The sequence below is a fragment of the Charadrius vociferus genome, unplaced genomic scaffold, assembly GCF_000708025.1.
Source record: "Charadrius vociferus isolate BGI_N301 unplaced genomic scaffold, ASM70802v2 scaffold218, whole genome shotgun sequence".
NCBI classification, from domain to species: Eukaryota; Metazoa; Chordata; class Aves; order Charadriiformes; family Charadriidae; genus Charadrius; species Charadrius vociferus.
Window position 1 is genome coordinate 3,109,105 of NW_009650084.1, and position 26,560 is coordinate 3,135,664.

Genomic DNA, 26,560 nt, shown 5'->3' on the forward strand with positions numbered 1-26,560 from the left:
CCTAGCCATGCAAGTGGCTTTCTCAAGCATATGATTTTTCTTTCTTCCATCCTAATCTGTGGAGACTAATCCTGCCTTTGAAATGTTTTGTTTTGTTTTGTTTTCCCCTCCCTGGTAAATTTCTGTCCAGAAGATATTTACTAACCCTGAGCTGTATTGCCACAGTGGTTGGGCCACCTCGTTCCAGTCTCTGAAGAAATGAAGATGTTCCTTTCTTTTTCAACAACTGTGGGGGAGAAAAGCACACACATAATACCCTTATCTCAAGATGGACAGTAAACCTTCATTTTCATTGTTACACAATTTACTTACAAAGGCAAACATTTATACAAATAGTATTTCATAGACAATGATTTGAGTTTCAGAAATAATTGATAAAGTGGATAAATATCCTCAATTATCTGCAGAACCATGACTGGCAAGAAAGTTTTGATTTCTAAACCAGCTGTATACCATTGGAAAGACAAAATACCTTCTTCAAATAACTGGGCAAAGCAATATGATCTGGAACTCTATTTCAGAAGCAGGACTTGTTCACTGAGTATCCCATACAGTCTGCCTATAAGTAGCATAATTCTGTAACTCTCTGAAAAAATTCCTTATGTCTTCAGCAGATGCTTAAGTGAATAAATGTAAGCACACATCATAAAAAAAAATCTTGAAGGCAAAACAATAATATTAGTACTAAAAAAAACCCTCATCTTGTCTTCCTGCATACATGAATGCAGTTAACTTTTTTGTTTTATTTTTTAATCCATTTTCACACATTATAGACATAAATTATCAATAACTTCATAACTCGCTAGAACCAATGTTATCATACGCACCAAAGTTGGGAGTGGGGAACAAATTTTTTTTTTACTGTTCTACTACCTATCTTTGAGACTAAAATGATAATAATCATCCTAAAAGTGGTCCCAGAAATTAGGGGGGTTGTTAAATTTTCTACAGGAAGGTTGGCAAAATTATTGCATTCCGGGATTTGGCCAAGGTCTTAGATTCAAACCTGTGTATCAAAGACAGCCTTTTCACCTCTGACTTTTCCATTGCCTTTCTGCAGTCCACGTACCCCATAAAAATCCCTTTCTATAAAGTCAGCATGTTCTGGCCTACTCCTGTCTTTTTTCAGTTACATCAAAAAAGTGTGTATTTTCTCAGTTTGGCCCACTCAAGCCAAACTCAGTCAAAAATATTGCAGTGCAAGCAATTCTCTACTCACTATGCTAAACTCTGGAACTCTTTTTTATTTCAGATCTCACTCACTAGGATGCAATAAGGTTTTAAAGGCAAATTAATCTCCAATTTCAAAACAGAAAAGTAAAAGAGATTTGCTCTCTCCAGGTCTTCTCATAAAAAGAACCACTAGCATGCCAATGACACTTCTCAGTTAAAATTTACAAAATGATTGAGGCATATAACTAAAATAAAGTTTTCTCCACTTGACAGATAATGCACTCACCCCTTCCTCCCAACAGATTAAGTCACTAGTTCAAGGCCATTTCCTGAGTTAGTGTAAGAGCCAGGAACAATGCTTTGGATGCTAAAGTTCCTGCCTGCTGTCCTGTGTTGCATATTTCTTCCCATGGGAAAGAAGTGTTTGGTTCAGAACAATGGGGAGAAAAGAAAGAAAACAAGGCAAAAACCAAAAATGAATTTACTTCAAACTTTTCAAACTAGGACATCTTCAGCTATGGGCTAAGGAGCAAGCCTACATCACCAAAGTTTTACTTCCCTGTTACTCTCTAATATACAGCATTACTTTGGAAAATCTTGTACCTCTAATCTACGGGAAAAACAACACAAATATGTAACTTCATAATCTCTAAAGCTAAAACATCCTCCTAAAAAAATCTCTCTTTACCCACAGAATGTTTCACAGCTTTAACCAGAAGACATCCCAAAAGCCTTGCAATAGATGAGTTCTTCAACTAACAGACAATGAAGCAAAGTGGTCATAAAGAGAAACAACGTAAAGTCAATGGAAAGAAAAGCCTTCTGTTAGTGATGTGCATTCATGTGACCAGACTTCTGCTGCATGAACCCTGAAACACAGCAATTCTTCCAAAGGAATCAAGGGGAAGGCAACAGGGCCAACGTATGCACTAGGAAAAGATTACAGAAAAACGAGAGAGCAAGAGCTGATGGGAACAACAGAGATCTGTGAGAGTATCAATGGTATTTTATTTTATTTGAAACGGAGACACAGTCTTCATAAGTCTCAGACACCTGAACTGGCATCCTAAAATTCCTATGACTCCTTAGGTGCTCCAAAATTCTGGCCAGCTATTAGATCTGTTCATGTCTATCTTAGGATGGATGCACTGTTCTCTTGGACCCTACTTCAAGTAGAGTGATGAGTTCAAAGAGGTAGACCATTCTTATCTGTGACAGCACATTCAAAATAAAGGAGATAGTCATTTATGGAAAGGTAAACGGGTAGATATAAGGCCATACACTGATAAATTTATAATTATTTAACCCAGCAAGTAGCTAAGGCTGCAGATGACAAGCTGAAAGGGGAGAAGAACCACAACAGACTCCTATCTGACATCTGAAAATGCCTACTCTTCTCTGGAGTCTAGATGACTACCCATACACAGCTACAAGAACACCTTCCATTTTGCGTTTCTCTCTGCCTACAGTATCACATATGCTATAACTCAAATTTCAGACATAAAAGGAATCCCAGTCTCTGGTTGATAATTCTTGCCTTAATGTCCTTCTTTCTCCCTCTCCCCTTTTATTCTTTTCTTTAGTTTTTATTGCCTTTACCCTCAGGATGAACTCAAATAAAATGCAATGATTTTCCAACACATAGTCATTTTAATTTTAAGCTGATAAGAAAATGCCCCCTACATTACATTTCTAATTACATTAACAATAAAACAACAGAACCAACATTATTTCAGCCCATCACAGTGGATTTTCAAGGCCACACTGGAAAAAGGAAGACATTATTTGGGGCAGCATGGTTATAGATGTGGGTTTGATCCACAAAAGAATGTAAGCACTTACCTACTTCCAGCTCCTGCGTCAGCTGCCTATTCCAAAATAAAGTGTCTCTTTTTGGCCCCTGGAACAGCTTAGATACCTAAAGTTCTGCTTCCATCCTGCAGGGCAGCACAGTACCTTGCTCAAATTAGGCCAACTTAGTATCTACAAAGTTAGTGGTGTTCTGTCTCACCGGCACAGCTCTTCCCAAAGCCTACCTTTGAGAAGCCGAGCCACCCTTGTCTCTGGGCAGATGAAGGATGAAGTTCTTCCTACCTTTCACCTAAGACTAAAAGTTTAGAGCATTTTCACTGAATCTGGAATTTCTGACTTAATTTTTCATGCTTCCCAAAGTAATTTGAATATGTCTTCTCTCTCTCAACAGAGTAACTCCAGGTTAAAAGCTATTCCGGACTGGTCAAAAAACCTCATAGTTTCAGAGATCCCAGCTGTGTGGTGTTTCCCCTTGGTTTGATTAGGCTTCTAACTTAGACGTGCTTTTCATACTTCCTTCCATGTATGGGACTAGGATCTTTTTCACAGCTTTAGGAAGCTTCCTCTGGGAAGCTGTTACTACAGTGGAAAGGCACCTAAAGGTACCTTGTGGTGCCTCAGCTGTTTGCTAAATATAGCCTTCACTTCAACTTCAGTTTTTCCACTGAGATTACTGACAAGAACAGTAGACAGGAATTGTTACTATCAGCAGAGGAGCTACAAGGAAAGTTCCATTGCTATTCTATGGATGTACTTTCATAAAGCCTTCCACAATGACACATGAGAGCAGGCTCCTTAATCCCATGACAGAATCAATTTTATGCAGCTGTAAGCCAAAAATAGAGTCGTAAGATTCAAGAAGCCTGACGACACAGCTGATGTATTGTGAGAACTGCTTGTCTCTTTTCTAGAAGAAGAAGGAAATCCAAAGCATGTCAAGAACGGACTCAGCAAATCATGTTATTTCTCCTCAAAAGAGAGATGTTCCATGTGACATGAACAATTAATTTTCTGATAGCCTCCCAAGTTTCCCTCCCTCCTTTTAGTTTTGGTTTTTTGTTTTTTGTTTTTGTTTTTTTTTTAATTTTTTGGCTGACAGCTAGCAAAAAGAGACAAGTTCAAAAATGGATAGAGTTTGATTTGATTTCAAATGGACTGGGAAATTTTACATGCAAGTAAACATTTAAAATAACGTTTGCCAAAATGTACAGTGTTGATCTTCATACAAAACCACACAAACTCTCTTTTGCATACCAGAAGCCTCCTCAGGTTAACCCAATAAAGACTCTGAGGTTTTATTTTTGTACTTCCTATGTCTTAATATAATTAACTGTTCATCATAAAGTCACTGAAGGAGACGAAACAAATAAGTGTTCCTATACATCCAAAAATCAGTAATATTGCATCCACTGCTAAGCCTTGGAACCACAAAATCATGGAATGATTCACGCTTGAAGTGACCTCCCCATCTTGCCCAACCTTCTGCTCACAGAGTCCAAGAAACAGGTTTTTGAACCAGTATTATTAGTGTTAGTAAATTATAACCTGTTAGTTCTCACTATTGCTTTAGTGTTGATATTAAGTACTAAATTATTTTAATAGTTTAATGACTACAGAGAATGAAGCAGAGAACAAGGAGCTTTCAGAAATTACAAAGTAGCTGAGAAAAATCATCTAGGAGGAAAGAGCATAAAGAGTTCTAAATTGTTACCTTGCTGAGCTCAATATATTTTTTTGCTTCTCCACTTGCACAGGCTCCTGATGGTTTTTTAGTCAGCAAAGCTGCTTTACACCCTTTGATTTTAAGGGAATTATATGGAGGAACAAGTGATCCAGTTTGTGTCAGCTTGGACTGGAACAATTGATTGATGACTACATTTTCACTGGCTGGGAAAAGAAGAAGACATTAATGCATGAAGACAAAATACAAGTTAGAAAATTATATATATTGTATTTGGAAGTAAAAAGACGTACAGTAGGAGATAGAATTAAATAAGTAAACTTAAAATGATCGGATAAAACAATAAACTATTGCATTATGTTAGTTATCAAAGAACATTCAATATCTAAGGATGTTAGCCATAAGTAACACTATTTTAAAATATATTCAGCTCCTGCTTTGAACAAAACAGGGCAGAAAACAAAACCTTTCAGACTGTGTTCTGTCTAAACTTAATTACTTATGTGATAATCACCTCTGAATTTTGTTCCATTATAGACTCTCAATTTTTCCATTTATTAAAGCAATATGAGTGATGCATTCTGCACAACATTTACCTAATATGTAGTATTTAGAAATGATCAAGGCACTTGACAGAAAACTCACTGCACCAAAGAAAAAGAATTTTGTAAAACACAATATGGGAAAGAATGAAAAAAAAAAAAAAAAAGCAGGCAGGGTGAAGGACAGAACTGTAGCAAGCTTTCACATTTTTCTACATCAAGACTACAACTTACAAACATTTACAGAAAAAAGACAATGCCACACATATGTTTGATGCAGTGGTGATAATTAGTACAAAACAAATACACTTCCAAGAGGTGTTTTTAAAAATAAAAATCTGAATTTTAAGACAGATAGGTTACTTTATACTAATTTCAGTCAAATTATCCTGTATGAGATTATGGTCATGGGCTTTTTAAGATGAATGTGGCAATTACATGTTGCTTGTGCCGCCACAGCACCAATAAGCATTAAAAACCTGTTGTGTGATATATCCTTAACCATCCTTAATTTTTATTACTTTTTTTTAAAGAACTAACAAACAGGGATTATGTGAATAAAATAAAATAAAAAAAAAAGAAACAAAGATGAATGGGATAAGCATGTCATAATAATGTCATTAAGTTTAGCATAGCAGGTAGAAATCCTCAGTTTGGTGTTTATTAGCTGTCTAAAGCTGTTTTAGCAGATGCTTAAAAGCAATAGTTTTGTTTCCCTTTTTCTGTGGAGTTTACTATTCCTAACTTAACAGGAATAATAAAATTATGAGGAAGACAGTAAAGCAGATTCTTGAAATAATTTCAGCACAATCAGCGGACATAGTAAACTTCCATATTTTTAAAATATGGATAAATAAGCAGCATTAGGAAAGGCGGTAAAATTACATCCTTCAAACTAAAACAGAGAAAATCTGTCAATATTCTCTCCTGATTTATTTGCTAGCCAGGTATGTTCCACATTCTTACACATATATGTAAATTAATGTGGTTAGCATATTTAAAAGTTTTGGTTAAGGAAACTAAATTCAATGAAAATCAAAGGAAGCATGCACCGAAGGTATACCTCTACATAAGTTATGAAACCAACCCTAAAAGAAATATCCCACTGACAATCAATAGGTTTTAAGCCTAAATCACTTAAACACGAAGGAACGTAGCCCTTAAATGACTTACATTCTTGTAAATATTCTGCCTTAAGAATTTTTCCATTAATTATAATTGTTATTATTATGACTTCTTAATTATATATACACTCTCTTTTGGCATATCAAATCATTTTATATCTAATCCAATCCAATCCTCTGTTCTTCCCTTTTAACAGTTGCATAGCTGATTACACAAAACAGCAATGAAAGTGCAAAAGGAGACTACGCGACAGAACGGAAGAATGGTCTCTCTTGTAGAACATACTGGAAGTTGCCATACCTTCTTATACTTTTTGGCAGATTATCATGTAAATTCCAAGCAGTGAGAACTGGAATGTCTCTAAAACTATAATCAATAGGATTATATTCAAGATCAATTTTTCCATTTTTTCTTCATCCTTGATGTACACTGCCTTCAAAGTACATCAATTATTTTACTAGAGAGTTTAGCTAATTCCACAGTAAAATTGCTGAAAAAACACATTGTAACAGCAGGGCTGATTTGGAAGACAAATATGACCTCCAAAAGACCCCTATTTCTATGGAAAGAAATAGAAGTATATAATATATTAAGTGAAGACTCTGCAGTGGTTAGAGAAAAGACAAATAACATCTAAGGATACACTGACATTTCCCTGAGGAAAATGTTTTGTTTCTCTTCACAGAAAGGGTAAATGAATGAGATTTTTAATAATCTAATTATGAATCATTAATTCATAAACTGTTATGCATTATTATTAGGCATAATTATACAATATGCACACGTTAAAGTATTTAATTTTGCATTTCAATGGACATTTGTATCTATTCACTGAAAAAAATAAGAACGCCCACAAGTTCCTGCTTTTAGAAAGGTACTCAAGCAGTGAAGCACATCCCACTGCAGTCTCTATGATTTTGGGAGCCTTATTTCCTTTCCCTATTTTCTGGGGTTTATTTTTGCTTTAATTCATACTCAGTGATTTCTTCAAGTCATACTTATCTATCACACTATGCCTTCTTTTTCTTTACATCACATGACACGATGAAGATACTTTATGTTCATGAATTCTAAAAGATTTCTAAATTAGAGCAAATTTCAAACAATGTGTACATACTTCAAAAAGATGAGGGTGACTTTTTTACTTGAAATAAAATTATATAAATTTCTCTTAGAACTAAAATGAAAATTAAAGTCAAGTCATAATATCTTGATTTCTAACAACAGCAACCACAAAACCATTTACTTACTTTTCATTACAAATATGAGATTTTGTGAAAGGGAATCTTTATTTTTTTCTATCGCACCAGCAATTTCATAAGTAACCTATAATAAAATATTGTGACATCATTAGTAATGACCAACGCATCTTTCAAAAATCTTACAGCAGTAGAATAAAGCTATGGGTTTTTTCCACTCAATAGTTAAATGCTGGCACCAGGTAGTGTCTTTTGTTCCTTTCTTAGTGCCAACAATACTAACCAGAAGAACTGGTTGTTGAACATTGTGTGCCTCTGCAATTATACAGAAATTTCATCAGACAGATTCTAAAACATTTCCAAGTGCAAGACTTTGAATCAAAAGTATAGTGTAGAGCAAAAGTCTGTGACTTAAATATCACTTTCCCTGTAGTATCAGTGAGTCACTCCCAGATCACAGATCTCCTTGTCAATGGGAAACCGTCCACACCGACCATGACAAAACACTCATGGAGCAATCTGAGTCCTGGCTCACACTCAAGACAAGTTCCAGCCATTCATGTGTCCTTTGAAGGCAAGTTGAGTCTATAGGTTATATACAAATCCCATTTACCTTTCTAACAGCTATGCACATAAAGATTTCAGATCACCTTAGCTGCCCGATGTCATAACTTCAAGAACAGACAGTTGGATTGTCACTCCATCTGTCATCTAACTGCATATAAACTCTAACACATGTGATGGGCGCTCTGGGAAGTGAGCAAAACGCAAGGCTCTAGCCAGAGTTCCTGAGTGTACACCCAAAATGAGGAAATATCACCAAGTGGTTGTTTTAACATTAAGCCGATCCCAGGAGACACTGCATCGAAAAACAGCACTAAGACCAAAAAGCAGTCACTGAGCCCAGAGTGTTTTGGGGTTTTTTTTTTTACTTTTTATGGAGATGGAAGACAAACAACCAGTTAATTTACAGGCTTCCAATATAAACCGCTCTGCCTTACACAGTAGTAGAAACCAAAGGGAATTTTTAAGTTAAAAAAGAATGTAGTATCTCCAGGATTAGGCAGACATTTAATGGGAACTTCTTAGAATACAGTTTAGTTTTATTTACCTTGGTACCATGTTTTTATCTAAAGACTTTTTAAAATTTTTTATTGGGTATATATCCTAAGCACCTTAGCTATTTGGGGAAATTTTATCCTTTTATATTTAATAAAGTTGTAAATATATAATTAAGATTAGTAATACTAATCAGTGCATTAATTTTGTTTTCCATTGGGTCATTTGACAATTAAGTAATGTTATCTTACTCATGAAAGAGATTATATGACTTGGATGTGCATAATCTGTTATAGTTAGTAGTTGTCAAATGATGTAATTAGTATGGCTTCTGACATAGAAAAGGTATAACAATAGAATTACCTTCCTTTCCATGACAGATGCAATGTTATATAATTTTCTAATTGCATCTCCTAAGAACATACAACATAGTTAGCAAACTATTAGAATAATTTAAGTATACTATTAAATGCTTTTAGTGTACTTAAAGTAAATGTTCTACCATACTGGTCCATAAAAGATAATTAACAGAACTTATTAGACAAATCCATAATGCCAGTTCCTAATTGAGTATCTTAGGCTTTGAGTAAATTAGAAGAAGTATTGGTGGGAAGAGTAGGTAAGTATAGCAGTGGGAGATACTATATTATGATTAAGTGCCTAGATTGAAACAGGGAGAAGTTTCAGTACGAGTGCTGGTATAGTACATCACTGACTTCTAGAACTATATTCATAAGATGTCTCTGATATCACATAAAATACATAAAAGTTAGCAGGATTCCCTTTTATGAAGAAATTGCTAACTCTCTTAACAGTTTTCCCATAGATTTGGTAAATTAATCTGGTGCCTGAAGACATGAAAACTGACTCAATGAAATGGCACTCTAGGGTTCCATATTCATTGCCAGTCCCACAAAAGAGAAAAAGAAGTGCTCTTCTAGTTGCCAATTTCGTTAATTTAATCCTGCCCTCATCAAAGATGCCAACCTACATAGCTCTTTGCCTAAAGCACATATAGTTCCCTCAGTTTTCTTCCACTGGGTTTCTAAAGTAAACCTGGCCAAAACTCTGCACTGACTGGCACTCAAGCACAGTGGATAGTTATTCTGAGGAGACAAAAACACAAACAAATATTATATGATTCAGACAGGAAATGTGCACTCGCTTAGATCATGGTTCTGGTATTATAAAACACACTCCTTATTCTCACTTCAATTTTTTGCAGCTCTTTGCTCTATCTTGCTTTACATGTTGAGCTCTTTGGGGTAGACAGTATGTATACCTACATGTCTGTGTTAACCAAAGGAAATAAGGACTTTAGATACCTTATTATTACCTTATAGATACCTTATTACCTTCCTGAACTAGTTGAAATATTTTCATTAAGAAAGAAAAGCGTGCAGTTCCACAATGCATTTTATTTCATTAAAACAGATTAAAACAAGAAAAGGATTGGATTTTCTTTCCTTCTTGAATTAAATTCAGAGAGGAAGAGAGCTTAACCTTAGCACAGTGGTAGTGGGGCAGGCCAAATATTCATCTAGTCCTGGATATTTAGGGAAAAATATTGAGGAATACATCCACCCCACCTCCCACCAGCTCTCCCCTCAGCTTCCAGGGTTTTGCCCATTAGAAAGCTCTTGACCTGCAAGTTGTATCTCATCTTTGTGTTTAATATCTCTTGACTGACATTTTCTCCATGAGTCAGTTATTAATTATTAACATTTTCAGCATCTGTAACACTCTGTGGCAAGGAGTTTCACTAGTTACTAGCTATGTGAAAAAAATACTTGATTTCATTTGTTTTGAACCTGTTTTCTGGTCATTTAAGTGAGCATAGCTGGTTTTAAGAAGAACTAGAAGATACAAATAAGAGGTAAAAAAACAACACCAGGAAAACAGGAGGATCCCACACCAAATGTGCAGAGAGCTAACTTTGGGAACCGCACATTCTTCTTATCTTCTTACATACTCTTGCCTCTTTGATTCATTAATCATCCTTCTGCCACTCTATTGTACATCTTCTCCTGGAAACTTCTATTCTGAATGAAAGTATCTGCTCTCATAATGTCTGACTTTTGTAAGGGACTTTATCTAAGTTTACTGGATTTCGCAATATACTTTATCAGTAGGGCCACCGATATACATAATTTTCATCAATTCCTTCAAATACTTTTTTTTGTAAATAGTTTTCATATCTTGTGATAGGCCAAAAGCACTCATGGCAGATCCAGCAGGAACCCTAAAACAAGCTAGGAAAATGCCACCTAGAATGCTAAGGTTGATTTGGCTGCATTCACAGTTAAAAGGGAGAATTTTACTATTTTAATAACAAAATGTAACTCAGAAACTCACAGTTTTGCATGTGTTGTTAAATTTAGTTAACAAGAAAACAATCAATTCATATAGTTAAAAGAGAAATTTTTGAGAACATGTCCAAAGACAATTTCAATGCACAGAGGGTCACTTGTACTTGTTAATTTTCTGCCAGTACTTAAATGTGAGTGATATCACTTAAAAGCTGGAATGTGCCTTTTTTTTTAGGACCAATGGGCTTCTCACCCTCTCAAAATAAGTCTTGTTAATGAGTGAAGTAAATAGTTTTATGTAGTCTGTAAAGTCTTATTCTAACACTGTGATAGAAATAGTAGCATATTGTAAACAGCAGATATTTAGAAACAAAATAGGAGGGTGGGAGGAAGTGTTCTATTATTTTGTCCTGTAAGTGGAAGACTAAAATCAAGTCTACTTAAAAAAAGAGAGAGAGAGAGAGGGAGAAAAATCATGACTATCTTGTGTGCGTGAAGAAGAGAATCTTTGTAAAGTAACCTTTATAGGCTTTGGTATAGCTTAGACTAGACTGATTTGATTGTTATGTCTGGGGATTCAGCCTGGGGAAAAAATAGAGAAAATGAAAGCATCCTTATTGATTAATCCATCTCCTTTTGTCTTTTGATTTAGAGGTTCAGTTTCAGAGTCTGCCTGGGATGTACAAAGCATTTCAGAGAAGACTGCCTTGGTGAAGGTGAGCTGTCAGCTGAGAGGTATTTTTGAAATGCACATAGCTGAGAAATGGAACAGACATTGATCTGCACTTAAAGGACATTATGTGCACCGGTTTATAGAGCAAAGAAGTTGGTCTTTTGATCTGATCGGTTTATTACAGTACTATAAGTCACAACAGCGGCAAGGCAAACAATGACAAGAGGCTTATCTGATTTGTAAATTCAAGTATAAATTTAAACTGCAGAAAGCTGACATTATGATGACATATTATTCAGATTACACGAACAATGGGCACATAGCTCATTATCTCAAACACTGGTATGTTAAATACCACTATTAGTTAAAGCTGCATCTCTTGGCATTGTCCTAAGACAATATATTTCTGATTTACTTATTTATATGTTAATTCTTCCATAAAATAAAATAAAAAAAAAGACCTTTGAGTCCTTGAGAAAGTTTGTTGATGGAATGTTATTCTTCAAAAGTCACGACTATCAGTAAGGCTGACAGTTCAGAGATATCATTCATGTGAAGCCCTTCGTTACATGAGAGCCCACAATGTAAATATTAATGTTCTCAATGAAAGTACCTAGAAATTCAGTATTACACGTTATTAGTATAGTTTCAGCTGGTGGTCAGATGTATTGATCCACTGCACCCACAGAACACTTTGCTTCCTCAAGGCAAGCTTGCAGCATGCAGCATGGAATCAGCGTGCCTCTCCTCTCACGGTGCTGCCGGGCAGACACTCTCCGTGAGAAGCAGCTGAGAATACCCACATTCATGTTAAGCATCAGAAACAAAGCAAGGCCCTAGATGAGCAGAATTTTTCCAGGAGAGATCAGACTGCCAGTGCTCAGGGAAATGTGTTAAACAACCTTCAGATAACGCCTTCCACTAGGATTTTTTTTTAAGTCATACAAAACCTAAATCATTCTTTTCTACCTTCTGCCTGAACAGAACAGATAAGCTTTTTGTCTTATAGCACTCAGATACCAAGACATTAAATAGCTCTTAGAAGAGACTCATAATGTGTCAAGGCATTGTAGGATTCTGTTCAGCTGCAAAATTAAAACAGGGAGATAAAGTAAAATACTTGATATGATCAAGTACTAATGTTCACAGTGGCCTTTGCTGAGCATATGTTCATATAGTTAACAACTGTATCATATTGCTCATGCAGAAAAAGGCAGATTCAGTGCTGTGCAGGCATAATAGTAAAATTCAAGAGAAATGAATAGAAAGTTGTTTTCTTTCTTCCACAGGATTGTTCTGTCACATTTGTGTAATACAGCATTCTCTCTCAGCTTCCACTGAAAAATCTTACCCCTATGTTGATTTTTTAAATGTGCAGAAGCTTACTTGTGCATATTGTTTTCCTCTTTTATTCCACTTCTTTCATTCCAAAACCGTAAAGAAAGTAAGAAATAATCAAGGGTCTCTCAGAATGATATTGTAAACATAGATTTTCTTAAAGCATTGTTTTCACCAGAAATTCAAGTATGGATTCCAAATTCTTTAGGGTTTTTTCCCTTACATATCACCCTAAGCCTCTTCTTCCCATATGCCTTCTTATGCTCACTTTGACAACATGTTTTCTTTTTTTCACTTCATCTCTTCTCTTTTCTCTCAGTACTGGCTTTTCTGGAATGGTCTAAGGCTGATTAGGATTGGAACAATAACATGGTATGTATAGTTCTAGGAAAAGCTACTCAGCATAAAACATAAGGGAATGGGCAATACCTGACAATGCATGACTACAATCAATCAAAAAGACTTCATACTGGAAGAAAAGACAATTTTTCTATAACTATCCTGACACAAAATATTAAGAGACGAGCATGTTAGAGGTCTTTAAAACTGCATATACACCTCTGTATCAGCTGTAATTCGCTCAAAATATAAAGCTAGAGATACCAGTTTTGTTCACAAAATGCTGTGTCAATCTCAATTAAATATACAGAAGAGGTCTCTTCAGTGAGGCAGTATTTTTAATAGCTGCATTTTCCAGTATTACTGCACTTAAGAGTTGCTAAAACAGCTACTGTAGGTGTCTAAGTAAAGATTTGAACCCAATTCTTTCTGGACTTCACACTACATATATAAACTACTAATGAAAAAGAGCCCAAATTACAAAGGTCCATATGAGATTCATATCAAGGCCAACATAGGATATTAGCTTCTTTATTTTTTTTTTTTTTTTGCTCTAGGTGACTTGGAGTAGCAGCTGTTTCACATTGGCTGCGTACTACATTGCAGTTACAACTTTTGTTACCTAGAGAAATTGGGATGTCTGCCTTCACTTTCTGTTTCACACAGAGCCTGCATTCAGTGGGACTTCCTCCACAAACACCAGCCCAGACACACCACCCGCATGTAAATGATTAAGCCTAGAAGTGAAAAATTTCATGTTCAATTACCTGTCACATTTTACTGGTAATTCTTTTTCTACCCTCTGGGTCTGATTCGTCTTTCAGTTACACTCATGTAAATAATGAGAAGCTCTACTAAGTTAAAGGAGTTACAATCAGTGAAAAATTGTGGCGAGAATAAAATCAAGCCTCCTTGTTTTGAATTTGGGGATCTCTGAAGGCAATGACCCAGAGAAAGATTGCTTTACACTTCCTTTACTTTAGACTCATTTAATTGATATCATACTATAGAAATGGCTCTCAAAACCTGTCGAACTACACTGTTACTTTATATATGAAATTCTTATTTTTGAGTCCCAAAAAAACCTGATACATTTAAAAGCCTGATCCTTTAACAATTTTCATGAAGCATAAATCACAAATGAATTTTATAAAAAGCTAGTAAATGTAGTAAGTAATAGCACAATCTAAAGAACAGCATCATCAGTTTTAAAATCCCGGTTTTTATTATTCAACTTATCAACTTATGAAGACATACTAGTCTGAGAATAAACTCAATTTGTATAATTATTTAGTACAGTAATGCTATCATCAGATTTTATGTAAAAATACATCATAAATCACTGGAAATGTCAATCTGTGATAGCTAGATAATAATTCTGTGAGATATCAAAAATGCAAATGTCTTTAAGGATTTTATTCAATCACTATTAAAGTAAGAGAGCTAAGCGCTTGCACAGGAACTTCTCTGTTTTGGCAGCAACGAGCATTTTACTGCCCTACAGATGCAAAGAACAACCTGACCGTCTGGAATATTTCCTTGGCCAATGTAAATCAAAGGATCTCCATTGACTTCAAAAGAATGTGTGAATTTACATTACTTGGAGAGATGTCTATTTGTTCATACTTTTAGATTAAATGTCATTACTATTATTAGGAAAAGGTCAAATCAAGTGTCTATGTTACAAAAAAAAATCTAAACAACCGTGCAAGGATAAAACACACGTTAATGAGAAGTGTGCTCCTTACCACTCACAGTTTAACTTTCAGAACTGGGCACCTGAAACATTGATCTTAACAAATGTTACTACTGAGTGCTTCTTCACAGAATAAGACACACATTTTTTTCATTGTAAATATTTTTTCTTATTGTTCTGGTGGTGATTTTAATGCAGCTGCCTTGTCAGCTTTCGTGTTGGGTTTTTTTGTTGTGTGTGGAACCTTTTAAAGCTATTGTGATAAATTTGTATAACCACAGCAGAACTTTATGAAAAAAATATTTACCTAGCAAGTACTGAACAGACTTATAAACAAATTTTGACATCTAGAGTCCACTGTCAGTTCTGAACTCTATCACTTTAAGTGCTAATAAGTTTCATAAATTCTTCCTTGTGCTGTTATCTTAACCACTGCCTGCCCACATTCCTACTGCAACATCCCAGCAGTGAAGGTATTCCAACCACTTAACTTTGCAAATAATTTGAGTCTAAGTAGAAGGCCTTATGATGAAAGAAGAACCTCCAGGGAATTATTCAGAGTATTTAGGTTAGGAATTTAAGCACTGCCCAAATAGTCTTAATCCTTTCCATAATGACCACATTTCTATCATTGGGCAGGAACAAATTTACCTGCGTCAGAACACCACTCAACACTTCCATTGACTTCATTTCCAAATGAGGAGCCACAAAATAGCCCTTTCCCCATTTATATTGCTGTAAAGGACTCTAATCTGGTTAAAGAAGCCTAAGTGTGCACATTCCAACCTTTCATCTGTTCTGGAGAGCTCAGAGCATATAATATTACCTTGAGATATGACAGAGCCAGCAAGTCTTTTTTTTGGTGACTTGGAGACAAGTCTTGAACATGCCTCACAGGAGTACCCACTACCAATAGTCGACTGATTGGGTGTTCAACAGCATAAAGCTGTTGCAGCTAAAATGTTCACATAGCAGAAACTGTGTTATCCAGTACCTATAGAGCATGGATTAGAGTTATTTTTCTGGTCTTCTTACCCTAGCAAGCATAGAGAACTTCCTTCTAAACCTAAACCATTTTAGCAGCATACCAGATTAACTCCCCGCATTTGCTACTCAGAAAATCATGTGAGGGAAGGCTGTTCTAATTACCTCTCACAATAAGCAGCAAAAAAGCTATTACATTTATTTTAGAATTGTAACATACATTCTAATCAAAAGACTTTATCATAGCTGCCTAATTTTTTGCTTGTCAAACTCTGTCTGTTCATCTGACGTGTTCATCTGAACTCATCTCTTCTGTCTGTTGCTTAGGTAAAGAGAGAAACGTCCAGGTGTCAATTGCTTGGCTATCCTGAAGCACCTGCTGTTTCCACATGTCTTCCATGGGGGATTCAGAAATTATTAGGAATGTATCACGTGCTGTCACCAAATCCTGAAAAAGCCAGGTTCTGCCTGACAGCAGGCTTTACTGACATCTCAAGTTTGAAGTGACCTACCATGTAAAGTCATCAACTAATAAAATTTACAGTTATATTTATAAACAATGCAGTGCATAGGATCACGATGTGGTGGTTCCAAGGCACAGTAGCTAAACAGCTTCTAAATGTGCTATGCACAAAGCTTTTATGGGATTCTATCAATGGATGGATAGCTCATGGGATCACCTGCATAAGACATATAAAGTGTCAAAGGACACAGAACAAGTTGCTTAGATGTAAAGACTGATTCCTGCCACCTTCAGTCTATGTTCTCACCTGGTTTCAGTCGGAATTTTGGAAAAGTGGTAACTAAGAGACTCCATTGTGTAGTGCCCATATAAACTACATTCGTTAGCTCATTTCAAATACCAGGCTTTGAACAGAGAGAAGTTGCAGCATGTCAGATTAATCACAGAGGGGCCAATCTGTCAGATTATCTAAAAATAAGATATTATCCCTTTAAACATATACCTATTTTGCCTGCTTTGGGCTGCGGGTGGCTGTGGAGACAACATGAAAATGAGGGAAAAGTGGCAAGAAAAGGTAAAGAGGCCTATTTAACAGAATTTATTACTCTTTTCCTATGAATGTTGCAGGAGGGGAAATGCAAAACATTAATCCTGTTTTACAGCCATATTTAGAGACACTTAGCATGTTCTGGGATTTTGAAGAAAACAAAAGGAAAAAATATATATTTTGATTATGATTACTAACAAAAAAAAAGTTTGTGGGTTTTTTTTTTTTAACCAGATGCATTTTGGTATCTAAGGTATTTATATATATGGCAGACTATCTACAGGGAACCTGTACTGTTCTGGAAGCAAAGTGACAGCCAACTAAAATGGCATTAAACATTTATGCTGAGGTATCTGAATCATTCACTCCCTTCTACATGAAGCGCTTACAATGAAGATATAATTTTGGAGCCAGAATTAGGTAGCCTGAATACTGCACAATGCGATACAAACTACAGATTTTATACACTAGATATTGCATTGAGATTCTAAGCTGTCCTCCGAAAATTCATCACTAGAAAGTGAATTGTTATTTACAGCCAGGAGTCGGAGAAACCATGCAGAATTTTGTTTTGTTTACTCTTTTTCATTAACCGTGTGCAACCAATCATTCAAACAACTTACCCTCCCAGCATAATGCATAACAGTGAAGGTGGAGCCCTGATCCTTTGGGGCAAGGTTACCATTTCCATCTTTTGTGGAGGAATATACTGTATTTGTGTCTGATGTATCCAAGTAAGATTGAATGCGTTTAGAAAGACTCTGTTCTACTGACCAATTAGATTGGCTTTCTTCATCCAGCATTGACAAAAACCCTGACGGTTTCTGAAATGAAAAATAGATTTTTTCTTATTTTATGCAGGAGCAATAGAATTTCAGTTGTTCCTTGTAGAGTAACACAGCTTATAATTTAGTAAACAGAAACGTGTATCACCTCAAAGAAAAGGAAAAAAATGATTAAAATATTCTGGTAAGTGTCCAAGCCTATGCACATCAGATAATTCTGCAAAAAACATAAGAAATTATATTTCAGTTGCCAAAAATGTTAACTATCAATGATCTTTTAGGGAACTGACTGGGTTACTTCCTTCTTAGAAGTTATATTCCAGAAACCAGCTTCAGGCACAAAAGAAACTGTCAGGCTTACTACAGAGACTCGTCAGTCCTACAACTGCATTAAGGACATGGCATGATATACGGATTCTATGCACGAATCAGTACGGGTGAGGAGTTTCTGTTACATCTTCTTCAACCCTGGACTGTTAGAAAGCTGTGTTAGCCCTTGAGCTATAAGGGCAGTTATGACAGACCTCTCTGTGATTTCCTTAGACCCATAACCTTCTCTACCAATTCATAAATCAGAAAATGCAGGCAAAAGTTTGCATTAGTCTAACATGCAGAGACTGTATATAAATATACATGGCGTAAAATGGATCTGAAAACTACCTGAAAGAAAAAATCCAAGGCTGCAGTGTGGTTACCAGGAGAATACACCGTTTCCATAGTAACTCCCTCTTGTACACATTCTGCTTGCTCTTGTAGGAAAAGCACTTCATTGATGTACTGGTGTATCTTCTCATTGGTCATGTTGACACACAGCTATTGTAAAACCAAGAAAAAAAAAAGAGTATTAGAAGTTTACTGCATAATTCATTGGTGTAGGTTTTACTGCACCTCTAATATTGAATTTGATGAAATGTCAATCCACAACATGTCATCTCTCGGTAGACCATAGATTAGCAAGGCCCTAGGGAAATCTACATTTTAACAGCTATTAGTATTAAATTGGGAATAAACAGTTTTCAGCCTGCACAGTTCATTGTGAATTCAACATAAAAATCATCAAATACCAGCACTGTCAAATATAGTGCAGATTTCCACTAATCTCATTGACTGGAGTGGGGCAACTCTACGTACAAATTGGTACACTTAATATTCTTCTGTAGTTTATATTCAGGAAGACTACACAGATGCAATGTGCTTTTAGAAAAAAATAACTACATATTTGGTTAAGATCTCGACTCTGTAGTTAGTTCAACCTTAACAAAGACATTCAAACTCAGCTTCTGCATATAATGTCATCGAAGTCTAAGGTAGTCTCTGAAGAGCTCGTTGTGTTTTGCCCAAATACCTGTTATAAAACACCTAAGGACATTTTACAAGATGCTTCTTTCCATTTTATTGATATTCTAAGGGAAGGTTGGCAAGAAAACAGTCTTAAATAGAAAAGTTCAAAGTTTAGAGGAATGAATAATATAAAAGCCTCACAAATATTTTCTTTGATTGCCTTAAAAAAGGTATAGTGCCACTTTTGCAAAATAAATATTTTTTTCAATTAAAAACAGGTGTGAGTTGTATCAGCTTACATTTGGGGGGACCTTTCATATTTTATTCAAAGCTCACAATCTGAAAAAAAAGTAAATATTTAATAACTTTGTGGAATACATGTTTTAACTGTTTTATCTATATTAAAGTGGAAATCTTAGTGGATAATTCTAAAATCTCCTCCAATGCTGTACTATCACAAAGAAATTAAGAAAATAGAAACTCCTAAAAGGGTGGAAGAACCCTCTATAGGAGGAACAATGCAAGAAATTCTTGCATGCACTCTTCTCAGATTAAACTAGTCACGTATTTGTTTTGGTGATAAACTATATCTCCTGTGAATAAAATGTGTAAAAGCAATTCCACCAGCAAGTCATATTAAAAAATACGAAACACTTAGATGAAAACTACATGGCTTAACAACCAGATGAGGGAAAATAACCCAACTAATGTGTAATAGTTGCCTGAATTTTCCCCTAACACCTCATGCTAGGATAGTCAACTTTTTGCAATTGCTGGACAATGAAATAGACTAGTGTGAATAAGACTAAGAAGAAATAAAACAAAACCCCATTTTATAACCAAATGGCTGTTATCAATTGTCTTTACCAATGCATGATGGTGCAGACAAAAGACAGCCTCAAATAAAACCACTATTTTTTAAAAGTGGGATTTCTAAAGACTCAGATTGTTATCTCATTGTATTAACAATGAAAGTATACAATTGACTTACATTATCTACTTATTGTACGGGAAAAGATGGCTTTTTTAACTTTGTGACAGGCAAAATATGCTTTACTAATCACTTTTCAAATTCTTATTCTAATTACAAAATCTTTTCAGAAGCTTCTTACCATTTTTTTAGAACGTAGACGTAACATTACAAGCTTATACTTCTCAGGATATGTAAAGCCTTAAAAAGATACATGCTGTGTTTATCTTTATTTTCAAAGGACTTATTTAGAGAACCATGTCGTTTAACTTTAGACAGGTATATTTTACCATAAGAAAAGCTGACAAAATCACCATAAACTCAAGCTTACTTTTTATCATGTTCCAATTTCCTAAAATACTTAAAAACAATACATGTACTTGAGGACCTGATTGTGCAGCAAAATTATTAAACTACACAATTCAAGCTGAAGAGAAAGCCTGTCTTAGTCCTATCTTAAAAAGATCTGATAAATAGCATTGGTTTTAACGGCCAAAAGTAAAAGGCACGTTACTTTGTTAAAACATTCATACATAACACAATGGGGCTGGTAAAGAAAAAATGTATAAATATTTATAAATTCTACTGATTAGTATATTATGGCATACACTGGTGTGCTTTTTAGTACTATAAGCAATGCTGTCATTCAGATGGGCAGATTTGCCATAATGAAAATAAGGTTCTGCAACCCAGACCAGAAAGCAAGCTCAAGTGCTTATACAAAGTGCAGGCTGCTCCAGAGCTGCTCTCTCCAGCAGTGGCTGTGAGTAACAGCTCTGCAGAACGAGAGCCAGGACACCAGCCAGGCACTGCTGAAAAGCAAGGCATTCGGATCACATCTTTCTCCGTTTCAGTGTTTTTACACAGCCTGCTGGGAAAAGGTAATAAAATGAAAGTTGCAAATTAAAAGCTTGACACAGGTTGACATAATAATTAAAACAGCTGAGATGTAGAAATCAGGTGAAAATGAACTAAGCTAGCTTTGCTAACCCAACTTCTTTTGCTCCGTGTCGTAAGAAGTATTATATAAAACAATGACATATTTTCTGCCCAAAGATATGAAAAGTTCAGAAAACTACATTTTAAAAACATGTATTTAATTTCGTCCATGAAAACTAGATGGAAATATAGTAGTAATGAAAGAAAACAATGACATTTTTACATAAAACAAATGTGGGATTACCTTTAAGCATTGTGTATTTGCTTTTCCTTGCAGCCTTACTCAACATCACCTATGCTACTTTTTGTCATTCAACATTGTTAAACTGTCCTTTACATGCCTCTTATTGGCTCCATTGTATGTCTCTTCTGTAAGAAATACCCGTTCTATTTGTTTTCCTTTCTAATCTTAACTCAGTCATGTCTCAGTGAAAACAAATACATCCTCTATTTGTCCAAGTCTTCATTAAAAAGTATTTCTAGACTATTATTAGAAGAAAAAAAAATTCTTGTTCAAGTATTTAAACAAACGACTTGCACTGTCATCCAAATTGTAGAATTTAGGAAATAATACAGTGGCATTTGGTAAAAGCAATAAGTATTCATCACATCTGACAGCGTTGGCTTGATCTCTCTTCTTTTGCTACATTTGACCAGCTAGTACTATTAAGTATACTCCAAATTCAAATTTATGTAGAAGACCAAATTTTTACTGTATTCTGAAGACAGAAAAGCACCTATGACTAATGGAATTTTCCTGCTCTTCATTTTATATAAGCAACTATTTGAAAAGGCATAGCCAAAAAGAAGGAATCTGTGAAAAGAGAACTTGGTGACTGTCAATCAGTGAGGGAACGATGGATGTAAACACCCTTTGGAAAGCTCCTTTACATCCTTTGGTCATGCAGAAGGATTAGCTCTCTCAAGCGATGAGTATTCAGAGCATAGAGTAAAGCTACCGCTGTCACACCAATACATCTATCGAGCTGTACGTTATGGGCCAAGATGATGAAGCTACAACGCCAAGTTTAGTTTGCAAGGATGTGCTCTAGCATTTCTCAAAAATGTAATTCTAAGATAGTGGGAGGCAGAATCATCTTCTGTTTACTGAGGTTGGACTCAGAAAATATTTTTAAACCTAAGGTTGAGAATCACTTATTTCTCAGAAGTATCTTGGTCACTGTTCCCCCTTGTATCTGCTACCCAGGTATTTCCACATATTTTTTTTTTTTTAATATACAGTACCAATCAGAATATTTTTAATGAATGTATAACAAAACCAGAACCCATTACATTTCTTCCTTTGCCTTTTAGGTGCAACAGAATCTAATACCAATTTCTTGTTTTCCGTGCAGCTCCAACACAATTCAAACACAGTTCCTTCTGCCTCTCTGTCAGAAGAACTTTACTTCACTGGGAATTCATGTCATCTCTGGGATCAGTTGCCGTTACCTGATCTGTGTTCCTCAAATAAAGTAAGCCAGAACCCAGTGCTATATTAAAATTTTATTATGGGTAGCTGTCACCTGAAAAGTCTTCTTCAAAGGAGGATCTGAAAAGCCCATCCAAAATGGACACAATTTCAATACAAAGTAGTCCTCCATCTGATTTTGTACATATAAAAGTATTAAACAAACATGGTAACAGCATGGTAACAACAGTTTTCCTTGAAAGAATTTGGAATTAAAGATACTGAAATAGTTCCCAAATTATTTTTTCCCTTATACTGCTGGCCAGCAACTAAGTACTGTAGGATAAAAAAGGGTGCTGCTATGGAAAAGTAAGATATCAGTTAATAAATGTCCTTGTGCAGCATTTCACCAATCAATCACAAACTGAATCTAGCTGAGAATGTCAGTTTTAGATAAACGATTTTGGTTTTGGCCACGAAGTGTCTACTGTAAAAGAATAAAGAAAAAACAAACATTTTATTGTCAGGTACGTGATAAGCCAACTTTAAAACTGAGTAACACTGTTTTTCCAGTGGCTTGCTTAAACACTGGACAGACAATAGAGTCTTGCACAAGTGGAAAAAAAATAAATCTGCAGTCTGGAAAAAAGACCAAAGAGACTGAGAGGGGACAGGGGTACACCATGACAAAAGCCATACAGAGTGTAAGATCCACAGGAACTGCGTTGAGGAACAGATTAAAACAAAGAGTCACCAGGCCCCTGAGGGCAGGAATAGGTTTTTACAGCTCTGCTCAGCTTTCCCTGGGACCCCGACCTACACCCTGTCCATGGACCCAGTCCCAGGAGACACCATGGTGGTGCAAGTTTCCAGCCCCATCTCTAGCTGCTCCCGACAGGACCCCAGCCCCAGCTCGCTGCTTGCCATGTCAGGGCTGCCAATGGGAGCTGTTACTGGCCCTGTCTCTGCCCACCATGCTCAAGTCCTGAGGGATGGTGCCCATCAGGGAGGGCATGGCTGGTCGTGGGGTCCTCCTGGTGCCTGGCTCCCTGATGCCAAGGATCGGCTGGCTCTTGCTGCTCTACAAGAAGGATATTAAAACCTTCCTGTGCATGGAGGCTAGCAAAACTCTGACTTTGAAATATCAGGTTTTTTTTCCTTGTTAAAGGCTGAATTAAGATAGTAAAGCATTGTCCCTCATCCTATGGAAAATAAGGAATGCCCCACTTGGGGCACTGGGAACTGCAGTGGGAGGTTCTGCATTCAAGTCCCTACATAGTATCAGAGCTCAGTGTGCACCAGCAGCCGCCTATCCCACAGGCTAGTTCAAAGGCAAGCAGGACCATGCATCTATGCTCTGGACAGGCAAAACCAAAGGCTGATTTCTTCTGTGTAAAATAAAATATTGGAATGCTCTGAATGCAGACACTTGTGTGCGTGACCTGCCGTCTGCTAGCACTGTAGAAAGGTTGTCATGTGACTTTTATCTATTCATACCCATCCATCTACAAAATAGGCAACATGAGCCTACATTTGCATAACTAGAAGTGGCCTCATGGCCGAGGCAATACAATTTAATAAAAAATATTCTGTTATGACTGTTTTGGCTAGGAAAGGTCACATGACAAAATTAAATGAAGTCTCAGCATGGTTAATTAAAGAAATAACATGCTTAGAAGTTAAAGCCTACCATACCTAATCATAAAAGTAGGTGAAAATTCCTGCGAACTCAGCTGGGTTGTACAAGCTCTTCTGCTGCACCATAGTGACTCTGAAGCGAAGTCCTGAGTGGGGCAGGCAATGGTCTGTGCTCAGGGAGCCAGCTGGCTCCTATGGCGAGAGATGTGCTAGACGGAGCTGCCACGGGAGCCATGCCTCCCCCACCACTCCACTGCATCACACAGATAATTCTGCACAGACTTTAATGGGTATAGACTTGAATGGGAGTCAAGAGACACTTGACTGTTTCCATGACCTGCGGTCTTCATTTAGATAAATCATTTCTATTTCCTTTAAAAAGGAGGTTATGATATATACTTCCTTCTGCAAAACTTAAGAGGTCTACAGAGGCAAAATACCATGCAAGAGCTAAACACATTATCTAGCAAGAGCTAAATACTTTTTCAGTTTACCCCTTGAATTAGACATCAGAGAGGAAAGACTCTACTAGAGTCCACTTTATTTAACTGCATTATTGCTCTTCATGATGCTTCCACAACTACAGACCTCCATTTCTGTAGACAGACCTGGCCTTACGCAGGGGGAAGAAATGCAACTCTTGCTACTTTAAAGTCTGGTTCTTCTGTTATAATACAATTTTCTTAGAAACAATTAGAGGAAAATGGTACGGGCACCTTTATCAACCTTCCCTCCTGCCTAATGGCTTGTTACGTTCATTGGCCATGAGTTCTTTCCATTTGTGTTGCTTGTCATCAAAGAATATACTAGTGTGAGGGTATAAAGAAGACAGCAGCATTTCTTGACTGCAGTATTTGGAGTTGTGCTGTGAAGGAACCATGAATAAGTTCTAACCTAGTTTTAGACTCTACCAGAAGAGAAGCAGATATTTTCTGCTTTTAAAGGAGTGCATATTAAACTGTAAACAAATATAGCAGCTCTCAAACAAGGAAACCTACGAAAACATTGAAAACTAACACTGAAAAATGATGTTGCTATTTTTGGTAGAGTACTCATATTTCCCAAAATGAGTACAAAATGAAGGCCATTTCTATACAGAATAGGACAGACAAATCTGTGCTCACTCCTGATCGTGTTCCACTGTGGCTGTATACAAAGCTGTTCTGGCACAGCAGGTATGCAGCTGCTCTAGGAAAATGCTGTTCCCAAGCTAATGATCACTGCTAGGAAGTGATTGTAAATTGTAATTGGGGTGAGGTAAAAATGTACTGTAGTCATTTACCATAGCTCAGCCGATGAGCAGTAACTCACTGCGTCCTGGTAATTCAGAAGCTTTCAGTCTTTATTGAGCAATAACTCCCTCAGACTGTGGCTTCTGAAAATACTGTCCTCTGTCTTTCAGCTTTTAAATTTCATACCGAAAATCACAACTCCACTTACTATCACTTATTCCATACAGTTATTTACTTTTATTTTAGAATTACATGTCCTATTTTTTACTATTATAAATATAATGTATCATGCATATGTTCTATAAAATGAAGGCTTACGAATGCTCACCAAGTACAAGGAAAACTGAACACTTAATTAATACTGTTTTTAACTTCTAATGCCTTCTTTGTAATTGTCTAGAAAACTTTTCTCCTTGCAACCTGTCAGTTACATCATCTCACCTGCAGAAGTTACCAGATTCTTGTAGGCATAATTAACCTTACTTACATGCCCAAGAAAGTTGTTTAATATTCAAAGACCACCTTCACCAAGCTCAGGAGCAATGCATCCTTACAAAGAGGAGGGCAGGCAGAAAAGCCAGGAGGCCTGCATGGATGAACAACGAGCTCCCAGACATGACCAAAAGAAAAAAGGAGGCCTATAGGGAGTGGAAACAGGGGCAGGTGGCCTGGGAGGAATACAGAGAAATCGTTCAAACAGCCAGGGACCAAGTCAGACAAGCTAAAGCCCAGATAGAACTAAATCTGGCCAGGGACATTAAGACAAAAAAAAATAATCCTTCTTTAAGTATGTCAGGGAGAAAAGAAAGACTAGGGAGAATGTGAGCCCTCTCAGGAAGGAAATGCAAGAACTGGTTACCCAGGACAGAGACAGAGATGAGGTCCTCAACGACTTTTTTGCCTCAGTCTTCACTGGCAAGGACTGCAGCCATACTGCCCACGATGCAGAATGCAAAGGCGAGGATTGGGAAAATGAAGAACCTCCCACTGTAGGTGAAGATCAAGTGTGAAACCACCTGAGGAACCTGAAGGTGCACAAGTCCATGGGACTTGATGAGATACATCCGCGGGTCCTGAGGGAACTGGCAGATGAAGTCGCTAAGCCACTAGCCATCATATTTGAGAAGTTGTGGCAGTCTGGCGAGGTTCCTGCCAACTGGAAAAGGGGAAACATAACCCCTATTTTCAAAGAGGGAAAGAAGGAAGACCCGGGGACTACAGGCCAGTCAGTCTCACCTCTGTGCCTGGCAAGATCATGGAGCAGATCCTCCTGGAAACTCTGCTGAGGCTCACAGATAACAAAGAGGTGATTGGTGGCAGCCAGCATGGCTTCACCAAGGACAAATCAAGCCTGACAAATTTCG

The 26,560-nt window shown here is 36.6% G+C and overlaps 1 protein-coding gene across 1 annotated transcript in view; it reads right to left on the reverse strand.

Moving 5' to 3' along the window:
• Positions 1–26,560, reverse strand: part of MYO16 (myosin XVI) — a 322,775-nt gene that overhangs the window by 85,358 nt on the left and 210,857 nt on the right. The window contains 5 exon segments of the mRNA XM_009892140.1: positions 146–226; positions 4,697–4,872; positions 7,584–7,659; positions 17,564–17,764; positions 18,386–18,538. Of these exon segments, the coding sequence (XP_009890442.1) occupies positions 146–226; positions 4,697–4,872; positions 7,584–7,659; positions 17,564–17,764; positions 18,386–18,538 (687 nt within the window).